Source organism: Ailuropoda melanoleuca, chromosome 14 (genome assembly GCF_002007445.2).
Source record: "Ailuropoda melanoleuca isolate Jingjing chromosome 14, ASM200744v2, whole genome shotgun sequence".
Classification (NCBI taxonomy): domain Eukaryota; kingdom Metazoa; phylum Chordata; class Mammalia; order Carnivora; family Ursidae; genus Ailuropoda; species Ailuropoda melanoleuca.
This window is the reverse complement of record NC_048231.1, coordinates 70,718,122-70,732,155: the sequence shown is the minus strand read 5'-3', so window position 1 is coordinate 70,732,155 and position 14,034 is coordinate 70,718,122. Positions and strand designations below refer to the sequence as shown.

The window sequence follows — 14,034 nt, the reverse complement described above, 5'->3', positions numbered from 1 at the left end:
ACGGTGGGAGGGCAGACCCCACAACACAGAGCACAGCACAGACACTCGGTGATGCACACCCAGTGAGGTCCCGAGATGTGTGTTCATTCAGCTCTCTAGCCATGGCTGTCCATGCCGAGCGAATGTCAACCGACCCTAACTTCTCTTCTAGTTAAAAGAAAATGGATTTTGGATTTTATAACAGTTTATCTTTGGATTACTTGATCTTTTTTTTTAAGGAACTTTATTTTATTATTTAAAGGTTTATTTATTTTTAGAGAGAGCGAGCTAGCCCAAGTGAACGCATGGGGGAAGGTACAGAGGGAGAGAGAGAGAATCTCAAGTAGACACCCCACTGAGCCCAGAGCCCAACGTAGGGCTTGATCTCATGACCCTGAGATCATGACCTGGGCCGAAATCAAGAGTCAACTGCTTAACTGACTTATCCACCCTGGATTACTTAAGCTTTAAAAATCATAACAGGAGGGGCAACTGGGTGGCTCAGCTGGTTAAGCGTCTGCCTTCAGCTCAAGTCATGATCCCAGGGTCCTGGGATCGAGTCCTATGTCAGACTCCCTCTCTCACTCCCCTTGCTTGTTTGTGCTCTTTCTCTCAAATAAATAAAATATTTAAAAAAATCATAACAGGATCACCTTCTTCAACTAGCAAAGGAGGAACCGACATAAATTTTTCTCTGCTTCTTGACCAGAAAAATACATTTATAAATAATTGTATATTAAGAAAGAGCAGGTCTAAATCTGGCATAAAAACATCTGCCTGTAGACAAGCAAGAAGAAAGCCCCACAAAAACATGAGCTCCCAAGTCATGTTCAACAGTTAGAAATGAATGCTAGAATATATCAAGAAATGTGCCTTTGTGACAGGTTAACTTCCTTGTGAAATCTCTAAGATGGGAAATAAGCTTCTGTAAGAAGAAAAATGGGCACTGTGCTCAAAACTGTGAATTTCCTCCACATACACGGCCCTTTGTAATAAACATACGACTTCAGAAGCCTGTAGGTGCGTGTTCTCACACTCTGTGCCTATGGAACACAGGTATGTGGAGCCTAAGGTCCAGCTGAGGCTGAAGACCAGTCAGCTTTTCTCAAAACACAGGCAGAAATGTTAGTACCTCTTTACCTTAAATTCTTGAGTTCTATTCCCGTACTAATTTTTAAAGCCTTTTGCCATTTGGATATCGATGGCAATAGCTGGGAAAAGCTGATCACAGTTCAGTAGACTGTGATTTGGGCGGACATGTGTTTGTGGTTGAAATTTTACAGTAAATACGTAATGTGCTATCATTTAGTCCTAATTTCTGCCAGTAAAATGCACACTGCTGAACTGCATACATAAATAATTCACACTTTGCAAAAGGAGTAGCAGGATTCCTGGACCCCCCACCCCCAACATGCATGGATCTGTGGCTAGAGGTCAATATGTTTTCCAATGACAAAGTTTTGTTGTTGTTGTTGTCATTTTAAACCTTCGTTGTATGAATGGGAGCATAGCTACAGCGCTGGCATATACAAAAACAGCAAATTGTATTTTTTCTGCTTATGCCCAAGGGCACTTGATCTACTTGCTTCCATCAGATGAGATTTTTCAGCATCATAAATCCCTTTAAAAACAGGCTCTTCTCAGAAAAGAAGTTTTGAAATGGCTGAACTTTGCTGCATTCTTGGGATGGTCCAGGTGGTCTAACTGGAGGCAAGAGGCCTCCCGTTGGCACAGCTCTCACACTGGGACCCTTCGGCGCCTCTGATCAGTGGTCTTCCTCAGAGCAGACAGGGCAATCCATAATGCAATTGTGTTTTGCCCAGCAATTTCCTGTTTTCCCTTCTACCAACTGATTTATAATTCTGTATCTCATTTTAAAATGCCAAGTTACACTTCCAAAAACATGCAAGTTTCAATCAAGTGTCTTTGCTCATAATACATTTTCAGAGCACTGGGCCAAAAATGAAGGCATCATCTGATTTTCCTACTACGAATTCCCTATTCTTCCCATCTTTGACATCCTTAGGGATCTGCTTTCACTGTAATATGTCAAGAGAGGCTTCAAAGGGACGTGCTGCCATATGTTCAGGATTGCCAGACCTGGTTTTGTGATGATTTCATTCTTTTATGACCTCAGGCCTGCTTCTGCTTTTTTTAATCCTCCCCCCCCAGGTTACTTTCCTGCCTGATAACTTTATATGCATTCTTTCTGGTCACGTATAAGCTATTTTCCCTGGAACGCTGCACCCACATAGAGCATCAGGGAACCACTGCCCATACTTTTTACACACCCCAAGAGGCCACTGGCTCACCACAGCCTCCCAAGTGTTAGCAAGATATTTATTTTTTTTTTCAAAGATTTATTTACTTTAGAGAGAGAGAGAATGTGCGGGTATGAGTGAGGGGGTGAGGGCAGAGGGAGAGAATTTCAAGCAGACTCCCCCACTGAGTGTGGAGTGCAGTGCAGGGCTCGATCTCATGACCCTGAGATCATGATCTGAGCTGAAATCAAGAGTTGGATGCCTAACCGACTGAGCCACCCAGGTGCCCCACAAGACATTTATATATAGTGAGATGTGGCAGAAGGAATGAAGCATTATAGACTATGATAGCACCATACCACTTTATTTTGACTTCATTTTTAAAAATATGTAAATTGATAACATACACTTGTTGAATCAGTGCTGTACACCTGCAACTAATGTGACATTATGTGTTGACTATACTTCAATTTTAAAAAACGTAAATTGCAGTTTGAAAGAAAACACTGTAATTTATTTTTTCTTTTAAAAATCTGACCTAAGGGGCGCCTGGGTGGCGCAGTTGTTAAGCATCTGCCTTTGGCTCAGGGCGTGATCCCAGCGTTCTGGGATTGAGCCCCACGTCAGGCTCTTCCACTATGAGCCTGCTTCTTCCTCTCCCACTCCCCCTGCTTGTGTTCCTTCTCTGGCGCTGTCTCTCTCTGTTAAATAAATAAAATCTTTAAAAAAAAAATCTGACCTAAAATAATAGTCTAAAAGGGTAATAATTATAACAAAAAAGAGATTATATTTTAATGTAATAAAAGTTTTCCTGTGTTTCTGAAAGAATTTCCCCGGATACAGACCTCTAGGTTTAAAGATTTTCCTCTTGGCAGTTTGAAGATGACATTCCACTTTCTTCTGACTTTCATAGCTCCTGATAACAGTAAGCCCTCATTCTGATGGTTGTACCTTAGAAGGGTAATATATCTTTTACATCGGCTTTTTAAAAGATTTTATCTTCGGGGCGCCTGGGTGGCACAGCGGTTAAGCGTCTGCCTTCGGCTCAGGGCGTGATCCCGGCGTTGTGGGATCGGGCCCCACATCAGGCTCCTCTGCTATGAGCCTGCTTCTTCCTCTCCCACTCCCCCTGCTTGTGTTCCCTTTCTCACTGTCTGTCTCTATCTCTGTCAAATAAATAAATAAAATCTTTAAAAAAAAAAAGATTTTATCTTCATCGTTGGTTTTTAGCAGTCTGCCTACATTATACCTAGGCATGGTTTTCTTTTTATTTATTCTCCTTGGGTTTGCTAAGTTTCTTAAATATGTGGGCTGATATCTATCATCAGCATTGGAGATTCTCAGCCATCAGCTCCTTAGTTAGTGCTTCTTACCCTCCTGCTGCTGCTCCAATTACACATAGGTGAGACCATTTGATTGTGCACCTCACACCTTACATTTTATTCTGTTCTGTCCATTTATTCCTCACTATGCTTCACTCTGTGCATTTTCTAATAACTTGTCTTTTGAATTCACTAATCCTATCTTTTGCTGGGATGAGTCTGCTGTTAAACCCATCCAATGAGTTCCTTATTTCGGATATTTCTTTTGCAGTTCTCCAACGTCCATTTGATTAAGAGTAAGTTCCAATTTGCTGTTGATCCACCTTTTAATCAATTTGTCTGTATTTTCCTTTACGTTAACTTTTGTCATGGTTAAACCTTGGCTGTAAATTTCAACATCTGGACCACCTTTGGATCTGCTGCTTCTGCCTCCTTTTCCTCGCTGGGCACATTTTCATCTTTTCCTCTTAGCTTGTAATTTGGACCATGCACTGCACTTTGTGTACAGAAGGATGCAGAGACTGGGGTCAGTGTCATTTCCCCCAGCCTTCACTCTTCCTTGAAGCAGACATGGTGAAGTACTGAGTGGGGTTGGGACAGGACTGTAGTTTTAGTGAAGAATCCGTCCACCTCTGTTTCTAAATATCTGTATGTATTTGTTGAAGATGCTTAGTCTAATTTGTTTTTGTTTCCTCAGACCTTCAAGGCTACAGAAGATTTCCTCCAGCCTTTCTGGCTCTGCCTCCCTCTCTCCATGCTGCCCCAGCACTTAGCAAACGTCTCATGGAGAAAACGGTCTTGGAGTTCGGAGACCCTCTACTTCCAATCCCTTACGGCAGCATCACGTGGCTATTAGACATTCTGCTGGCTTCTCTCTCCTATTCGAGTCTCTCTGCCCATGGCAGATCCAGTTCTCAGCCTGTGCCCGGACATGGCAAATGGTCCTGGGGATTCATGCTCAGCTCATCTACAATTCTAGTTTGTCTAGTCCTCTTTCCCTTCACAGGTCACTGATACCTTTTAAAAGAAAGCTCTTGCCATTAGAAAAAAAAAATTGCAGTTGTTTTAGAAGGAGTGGTGGCCTGCCACTCCCTACTATGTGCCATCTGGAAGCAGAAGTCCCTGAAGGTGCAGAGAAACCAAACAGCCGTCCTTTCTAATCCCTTTCTCTTTGAAAATTAGCACAGTCTGTTATGTTCCATTAGACAAACTAGGCTCCATCTCCCTAGATGGCTTCCATCGAGCTACCCTTGCATCCACCCAGGTACAGGGGCTCAACGCTCCTGATGGCTGTGGTCAACACAGTGCAGGCATTAATGTTGCCCTTCATCTTCTTGGTGGCCATGTTCCCCTCCATATTCTTCGTGGCCAGGACACAAAGCCTGCAAGAGCTGCTGGGGCCCAGAGAGTCTAGACTCACCCATGGAATGTCTTAGGTCTTTTTGAGTACCACAGGTACAACGGATTCCCTTCCACACACCCCAAAACACTGCAAAACTGTTTTATTTATTCTTATCCTGTTCAATGCTTCATCTAGAATGAGAATCTCCACTGCAAAGCATTTAATGGTACTATTTTTTTCACCATCTGATCTTCCCCATTTTTTCCTATTTTTTCTTGCTTATGCATTCTTTCTCTGTGTCACTACTTGGTTTTCTGAGAAATGGAAGCCTTCCATATATAGCACTGGCCAAGAAGAGGACACCTCTCCTTCCTTGTAGAAAACCAGATCATCAGGGGTGCCTGGGTGGTTCAGTTGGTTAAAAGTCTAACTCTTGATTTCGGCTCAGGCCATGATCTCAGGGTTGTGAGATCAGGCCCTGCATTGGGCTCCGCGCTTAGTAGGGAGTCTGCTTGAGATTCTCTCTCCCTCTCCATCACCCCCCAACCACCATGTGTGCTCTCTCTCTCAAATAAATAAATGTCTTTAAAAAAAAAAAAAAGAAAGAAAATCAGACGATCAGAACATACCACATAGAGTATTCAGGACTATGGTTCTTCACAGGTGTGTCTGTCTGCTGTTGGTCACGAAAAGGGTGCCCTTTCATTGCTAAAGCAGAATATTTATGTATCTTCTCTTAACTCCACAGCCAAGACTACCAAGAAGTAGGGGGTTTGGGAAAATCAAATCCCAGAGAACCCAATCTTTGATTCTTTGACATAATAATAATATTTGGAAGTATTTGGGGTATAGTTTGGGAATCAAGGTTTTAGTAGAAGATAGAACTTTCCTACTTTGCTGTCTGTGTCTCAGGATAACACTGGGGCGAAGGTGGAGGGAGGCAGCTCTTCTTCTGTCATGTTAACTGCCTAACAAAGTAAAAACCCTGCTAAAAGGTAAAGACGGAAGTCCAACACTAAGAAGCAGAGAAATGAACTAGGGTGATACAGAACTCACATGAAATAAGAAAAACATCTGCTAATTTCATAAAAAGCCTGAAGTGCAGCTCCACTAGGGAATCCCACATAAACCATAGGGATCTGGAACATGGCCTGAAGCCCTTTCAAGACTCCTCCGTAGATGGCAGCCTGTGGTCCTTGGGTTGACAAGAAGCTCCAAGAATCTCTATGCACCATGTGACCCACTTTCTGCTAAAGAAAACTTGAAACTACATTTATTTTTTCTTTTATGTTGAATTTATTGTTACTATCATTCTTTGTTTATATGTAACAGAGTTGACAACAGCAAAATTCCAAAGCACTGGTCATTCCGCAAAGTCAGAAGTCACTGAAGGGCTTTCTCAGGGGTTTTTCCATTGTAGCTCAACCTGCCTTTCTGTCATCTTGTGAGTTGGAATGTTCTCCTGAGCCTGGGACAAATGCCTGATGGGTACTGCATGGGTTCATTGCTTTACCGAGTTTCTGTGATAGGTAAGCTAACCCACAACCCAGTTTACCTGGCCTGTTCTCTTTTGTCACCCAGTATAATCACTACCAGAACCACTGTCACATGCCAGAGCATAACAGCTTAGACAATAAGTGATACGCCTTCTTCTAGCTGTGCACATTGCATGTGTTAAGCAAACACCAAGAGGAGAAAGCCTGTCCTCCAGGAGTTCATTCTCTTTAGTGATAAAGTCTGTAATTTTGAGGCAGCCTGAACTGGGGGCTCAGGAGTGTGCGGGAGGAAGGCATGGCCCTCGAGTTGAGGAGTATGGAGGAGTAGGTAGGTTCTGGAGGTAAATGGGGGCCGGACTGGCAGAGGAAAAGGGGACAGCATCAACAGCAGAGGGGGCTCAGGGAGACACAGGGTGCGGGGAAGGGCGGTGCTCACAATGTGGGGGTGCGTGAGTCCCAAGTGTGGGAGACAGGCTGGAACCAGACCACAGAGGGTCCCAAGCAACAGCACGAATAGCATGGGCTGCGTTTTGCAGGCAGTATGGAAGCTGAGGAGGGGTTCATGTGCTGTCAGTCTGGATCCGGGAACACCGCTAAACATTCTCAGGTGAAAAATGCACCTTAATTCTCAAATAAAGTAAAATACCCCTTCCAAGTTATAACACAAACCTAGAAACTCTTATCTGTCTTTAGCACCTTTAGTTTTCATTTCTTCCTTGCCTCTGAAGATTTAAAAAGGCGCAAAGGGGCAGTGCTTGAATCCGGCAACCTTTCCCTACACAGGGCCAGCCAGTGAAAACCTGAAGCTCTACGGGCCCGAGTCTCTTCTACAACCGCTCGCCCGTGCCACCGCCGCATTTGCGCACCATGGATAGCACCCACACAGTCCGCCTGGCTGTGCTCCAGTGAACACCTCATTTACATAATAGGTGGCCAACTGAATTGGGCCCGGGGCCATGGCTTGCTGACCCCCACTTTAACCCATAAGGGTTCATTCATAATCATAACTCCTCTTGTGTGAATGGAGTTACACTTGTGGGAGTGCCGTGTGGCTTGAGATGAAGAACTACAGTGAGTCACAGAGATGTGAGTGAAGGCAAGTGGCTACGTCAGCCCTGGAGGTCCTGGGGGGATGGTGGTCCTTAGCGGATATTTCCTGGGCACAGCCATCTGTAACCCCATGACAGGGACCAGACCAGAGGGGGAAGGCACCCCCCCCACCGTCCCCCAGCCAGGAGTTACCTCGGCTTGCTCGGCTGCGGGTGCGGATGCCCAGCACCGGGGTGGCATCTTCCATGGCGGGCGACGAGGTCTTCAGCACAGCCTTCATGTTCTCGTGCTCCGTGGCATCCTCCGCGTAGCTCAGGCCCTGCGGCTGGCTCAGAGGTGCTGGAGAGCTGCTGGAGAACTTGCCGGACTACAAGACCAAAAGTAGGGGTTAGGGTGTGAGGGGACTCCCCAAAAACCAAAAAACCAACCTCAGTTGAGGAAAACCTCTTCGTGTTTATATGCATTCTGCAGACACGCTCTCTACGGCAGTCCCTAAGGTTGTCCATGAGCCAATGACAAACGTCCATGGATACGAGAAGTTCTCCTCTCAGAAAGAACAGCGCTGCTCCCAGAAGGCCCACACGCCCGTCCGCTGCAGTGGCTCTCCTGCCCCACCGCAGCTGCCCTCAGTGGGTGCCTGCTACTGGCGAATGACCGCAACCCTGGGAAGAACTCAGAAACCCCATCTGTTTCTAACACAAAGCCCTGATATGAGAATTAAAATATGCCCGGTTAATCAAATGTATTGAGATTTTTTTTTAATTCAGCACCAGAGAGCAGTTAAAATTTTCTTATAGATCGCTGAGGATGTTAGCATTTAAAAAGTGGGATTCAGTTACAGAATCCTACTATGGTAAGCACAGGGGAGACTCTTTCCAGGTCTAGTCCCATCCCACTTGACAGAGAAGTAAACTGAAGCCCTCCAAGATTCAGTGACTTGCCAAAGGCCCCAGGAGAATCAGCTGCAGGGCCCAGACCAGAATACGACATAGAAATTCATGCTGAAATGGAGTTTGGCAACTCATTGCTTCTGGCTGTGTCAGAAATGGGGTTGCTTGAACACGCATTCCATGTACATGATCATATTCTCTAACTGTAGCTGAGCAAAGAATCAGGGCATATATGCTTTAAAAGAGCTATGCTGGAACACTGGGCCATATGTACAGAAGGTCAAACCGCTGGATGAGAAGGAGAAAGTCAGATCAATGTTTGCAAAGAGCAGTCCCACAGATTCTTGGCTTCCTCTTTTCATCGAGTGTCTCAGCCATGGCACCAGGGCCCAGGACACATCTGCTAGTACCCTCTGCCCTGCTCCCTCACCTTCCAGGGCCAATCGGTCCTGACATTGTCTCTGGTTCTCCCCTCTGCACCTGGGCCAGGAGGAGGAGCCCCTGCCCTCTCACACCTGCACGCATGAATTCCAATGAATCCGATGGAAAAGGGGCCCAAGTCAAAGGCTGCCCATGAGTGATGACCACTTCCATGGCTGCTGTCCCACTTCCTCTTTGGTTTTAGGGCTCTTTCCATGGTTATTCTAGAATCCAGTTCTCATTTTTGGGTTGCCAAAAGGCTCAGGCAGGGGGCTGGAGGGAGGAGTCCCTGTCCACTTCTCCAATATTGGGAAAATATCTCCAATATTAGATCAGCTGAACCTGGCATTCTTGACAGGCCCTGGGACTCAGGAATGGCTTGGAAAATGCAGTGAGCCTTTTGATTCCTGGCATACCCATCATGATGAGAACCCACATAAGGTTAGTGATCACACGGAAAGCAACCGGAAAACGATCATGCATGGTTTAGAGCACTGGGTGGTGCTGAGGCCTCATGCTGCTTAGGCCAGGTTAGACCCAAAGCACACTTGGGAAGGTCAAATGTGGCACTCTGCATGTTTATTCAACAGTCCTACCTCCACTTCATCCTCTTCATCAGTCTAGAGGACAGGACAGGATGGAAAGACAGAAGGGATTCTTAGAAGGTACAGAAGTTAGCAAAGATGAGATCATCTCAATTTCATATCAAATTCCAAATACAGAAATTGGCCACCACAACCGGAGTCCACCCTTCTGATGTGGGAGCGGCCAGGCCCTGACGGCATAGCCCTCCTGCCCGTGTCCAGACATTCCCTCTCTGAGCCCCAAGGCCAGTTCTGACCAAAGTCAGGAGGAATTTGTGGGGCTCCAGACCAACCTCCTGAGGCCGCCCAAGGGCACCCAGCCAGTGTACCTGGTGTCCTGACTACTACAGACTTAACTCTTAGCTCTGTGCCCTGCTCTTCAGCAGGCCATGTCCTGTGGAACCCACCACAACCCGCTGGTCATCAGGGCCTCTGCAGGTGGACCAGCCTCCACCTGCCTGGTGCCACCTGTCAGCTACTACCACCTCCCCCTTCCCTATCCCGAGGGCTTGAGCCCTCCCTGCCCAGCTGCCAGGTCCGGGCCTCCATGAATCCTTCCACACACAGGCCAGACAGGACAAGTGCTACAGCTCCCCAGGCAGAGTGGCTCCCATTACTCTCGCCTGAGAAACATGAAATTCAGTTCTTTAAAAAATCCTACTTGCCACTCATGGAAGCTTTCTGAGTGGACATGCCCAACTTTTAATTATCACCAGATAAACTTTTTTAAGTACCTTTTAAATAAATATCCCTTTCCTAAAAATAAACTGAGGGTGGAGGTCATGTCCATTTCCTGGTTTTAGATTAAACACACCCTCAACATAACCTGTGTTTCCACTGAGGTTACAAGGCCAAGCCTGCAGATTAGACACGAGGTTTTTGAGAACCGACTAAACTTTCAGGAGCTGAAATGACAAAATGCTTCCGGTTCATCTCGTTCCACACCACCCCCAGGCAAATGGCACTCCACCCAGAGATGACAGTCCTGCTCTGTCTTTATGTCTACCTTAGAGCTTATTTATTTAACCAGGGTGGTTGGTGTTTTCTCAACCATCAGCCCATGTGCAAGGAACCACATATACAAAATCTCTAGCTTTCTCAACATCCGTCGAAGGAACTTTTTATAGGAGACAAAGCTGAGGTGAAATCCTGCGAAACTGAAGGAAACATTTAAAATAGTCAGGAAGCTGGGGGTGGGGTGGGGCTCTCATGCCTTACTATGGTCATCAACCACAGCCCCCAACAGGAAGTAGCCGACCTTATGTCCCAAGAGAGATGAAGATTTTCTCCTCACCTGGCAACAGCCCAGCCAATGAGAAACTGCCACAACTCAGCCAATGAGAAACCACTGCCACGCAGGATGCTCACTTTTTTCCAAGGGACTTTCATTGGAAGCAGCCCCTCCCAATGCCCTCTTTGCTCAAAATCATGTTCCTCTCCTTTGCTCTCTGGACTTGCCCATGGTTTTGTCATAGCCTGCATGTCCCAAATTGCGATTCCTCTGCCATTCCTGAATAAATAATTTTGCTGCTAAAATAACTGGCCAGTTCATTTTCAAGGTCAACAGAGCTCCCCACCGCCCCCTAATATGGCGGCCTGGGATTGATGGTCTGAGTTCTTGCAACCCATCTTGAGTATGACCACAGCAGACAGGGCTACGGTTGTCTTATGCTGCCTGTCTATGTCACCACTTTGTCTAGAACTAGCTCAGGGAGCAAGGACGAGGAATCCCTTAGTTTCTCACTGACTCCTACCTGGGAGGGCCCCCGGATTTTGAGAAAGGAAGCCTTCTGCATTTCAGAAACAGAGAAAGAAGAGGAGGGACAGGCACACAAGGGCAGATACAGGGCAGACGCAAAACGCAGGGTGTTCAGACTTTACCCAGATTTCACTATGTCTTAAACAATAATTGTTTTTCTAAAATCATCTCTGTTTAATTGCCGCCACTTCCACATTCATTATACCCGGCATCTATATAACAAATGATTCGCCACACAGTTTTCTCTAAAAATTGAATTGAATTTCCAGCTCTAATGTTCAGGGACTCCATCTATTGCTGGGTTTTGTTTTTAGAGTTTTAAGTTGATATGGCTTTCTAACCAGATCATGAGGACACCCTTGGGGTATAAGCTTGTCTTTTACTGCAGTCACCTGCTGGTCGGTCCCCAGGGCAGCACTGGACACACAACGGGGAAGCTAATTGAGAGTTGGGAAAAGCAGCTCTGCACTGTCTTAAGTGACAGTATCCTAATCTTCCAGCAGATGGCAGTCTCTCTACGTGAATGATGCCACTGTGCCCACTGAAAACTGGATGACATTGAGGATGAACCCTGAAGTCTGCCCTGTCCACGTTTTAACGGGAATTTAAATATTTTTGAGTCAAACTCCAGAAACATTTACTCTTGTTTATAAACAGGCAAGCTAGATGTTTTCAGAGAAGGGCAGAATTTGAAAATTAGCAGGATCTGTAAAATAAAAAAATCTCAAGAACTTGGCAAGAAATTTTTGTGTTTTCCTAACTATAAGCATACCAGGCTTGTAGTTTTCACCCACTAATGTGTCTCACTTCCACAGAAACAAGGAAGCCCCTTTTAAAACTTTTAAAAATAACACCTTGGAGTGAGAAGTGGGCCACGGTTTGCCCAGATGGATTCAGTTTGCTTCCTGTTTCTGTCCTCTGGGAGGCTACACATCCTACTGAACCCAGATTTCAGGAGAGGAGAAGGGAGAGTCTCAGCAGGTAGCACTGGCATCCAGAACCACCAATGGGCTGTACACAGGGCCCCTCTGCAGAGAAGTGATCTAAGGGTTGAGAAATTTCCAGGGGAACAAGGAGTCTGGGTGAGGGGATGGTGAGGGGATGAGTCCCTAGTTGTTCTCAGAAGTGCCTTAAAATTACAACAAAATTTCTAAAATGATGGATCCAGTCTCCACATCCCTGAAGAATGTGGACAGTAATCACACGCCCTCTGTTTCTCCTACAACCTGCACACCCTCTGGGGAGAGAAGGCAGAACTGATTTTGTTCCTCCCCAAAGAAATAGGCCTGACTTGAGCTCAGTTGAGGCCTGCAACCCCTAGGATGATGGCATTCTATCGCTTGGACCTTTACCCATCCCATTCTCCGTATCACTGAGAGCCAATGTGCTTCTTAGATCCATATACAGATGGCTTAAGTTTCATAAAGACGCACCAGGAGGAGGCACCTGCATGATATGTTTTTGTCTCGGGCATCTTCCCACATCTCTTTCTCCTCTACTTACAGAGCATCTTGCATCTGAAAGCCCACAGCACTTGTGTCCTGCAGGGTTCGGGGCTGAAGTGGGAGAGGGGAGCCCAGGAGCTGGGGCAGCATACACATGTGCAGTCCCCCACCCCCACCCCAAGGGGTTCTGGGGAAGTCCTGTTGGATTCACCGTTCTGCGGATCTCTTCCCACCTGAATATCCTCTGACTCAAAGGACTGCCAAGAACCCCTCGGATTATGTCTTTGAGCAACCACATCCATTATTTCTCGATTCCGATGCCTCAAATAGGTGGTCCATGTGTCAACTGACTGGTTATATAGCATTGTTATGGCGATTAAAATCCTGAATCAGTATATCTGTTCTCCTAGGATAAATGGCATTGTCTTTTGTATTTTTTCTTTTCTTCCACCTTTACCCACATCCCAGAGATTGAAAATGGAATCAAGCCTTTAATGACACCACATCCTACAACACTCCAACATGGGTTAAAGTTCCTCCACTAGCCATACATCCTTAATTTACATGTATTTGTCAACGTACATTATATAGCAGATTTTCACAGTCATAGTAGAGGAACAGTTTAAGAACACTTTTTAAAAGATGGCATTTTTCTTCACATTTAAAAAAAAAAGGCACAGCCCCCAAACTGCAGGGGTTGATCTACTTTCACAATAAATGACACAAAGAGACAGATTTCATGGAACTTACATCGGTGATCATCTTCCCTCTGGTCTTATTTCTCTCTCTGTGGTTGGCCCGTTTCTGTTTCTGCTGCAAAACCCTTTCCCTGGTGGTGCGATACTCCAGTGCAAATTCACTAATGATCCTGCAGAATTTGTTTATGTTCACTTCCCGAATTGCATAAGGCGGGTGACCCATGAAGAGCAAAAAGGAATGGAACCTGCAATGAAAAACCCAGTAGCAGTGATGACTTCAGTTCTAAGGAACAAAAACCAATTGCCTGAAAACGTTCAGCAAGAAACCAATCAGGCAGGCACTGGTCTTCATTCCTGGGGCTCTGGGGTTGCAGGGTCTTCTTGAGCGAAAAATTCAACTGGAAGTCAAGTTCAACTCACTTTCTCACTGATGGAGGATGTCTAGGTGTTAGGATTTTAGGAGATTAGTTACGGTTTTCTTTTTGCTCCTCAGTGTTTTAATGTTTTTCTAAAATGTATGTGCAAAGCTTTTGCAAGAAAGAGGATAAAGCACTATTTTAAAGAAAATACTGCACAAGTTTCTAGGTTATGTAAGAACTGAATACAGAATAAAGAAATAGCTTAGCAAATTCCTTGAGAACCTGCTTTAATGCCTATTGGAATAAACACAAGCATATGAGTTGTTAACTGATGGTTTGTAAAAATTCTGATTAAGTTTTCCGTGAGTAAATCTTCTGAAATAGTTTCTCATGATCTTACATACAATCTTTTTTCTTTTTTTTTGAGAG

General features: G+C 45.4%; 1 protein-coding gene across 11 annotated transcripts in view; it reads right to left on the bottom strand.

Annotated features, from left to right (window-relative positions):
• FHOD3 (formin homology 2 domain containing 3) overlaps positions 1 to 14,034 on the bottom strand; it is a 505,390-nt gene that overhangs the window by 11,352 nt on the left and 480,004 nt on the right. For all 11 annotated transcript variants that reach the window (XM_034643279.1, XM_034643277.1, XM_034643280.1 and 8 more), the window contains 2 exons: positions 13,299 to 13,491; positions 7,643 to 7,817 (listed from right to left, as the gene is read on the bottom strand). In XM_034643279.1, the coding sequence (XP_034499170.1) occupies positions 7,643 to 7,817; positions 13,299 to 13,491 (368 nt within the window). The remainder of the gene's footprint in view (positions 1 to 7,642; positions 7,818 to 13,298; positions 13,492 to 14,034) is intronic.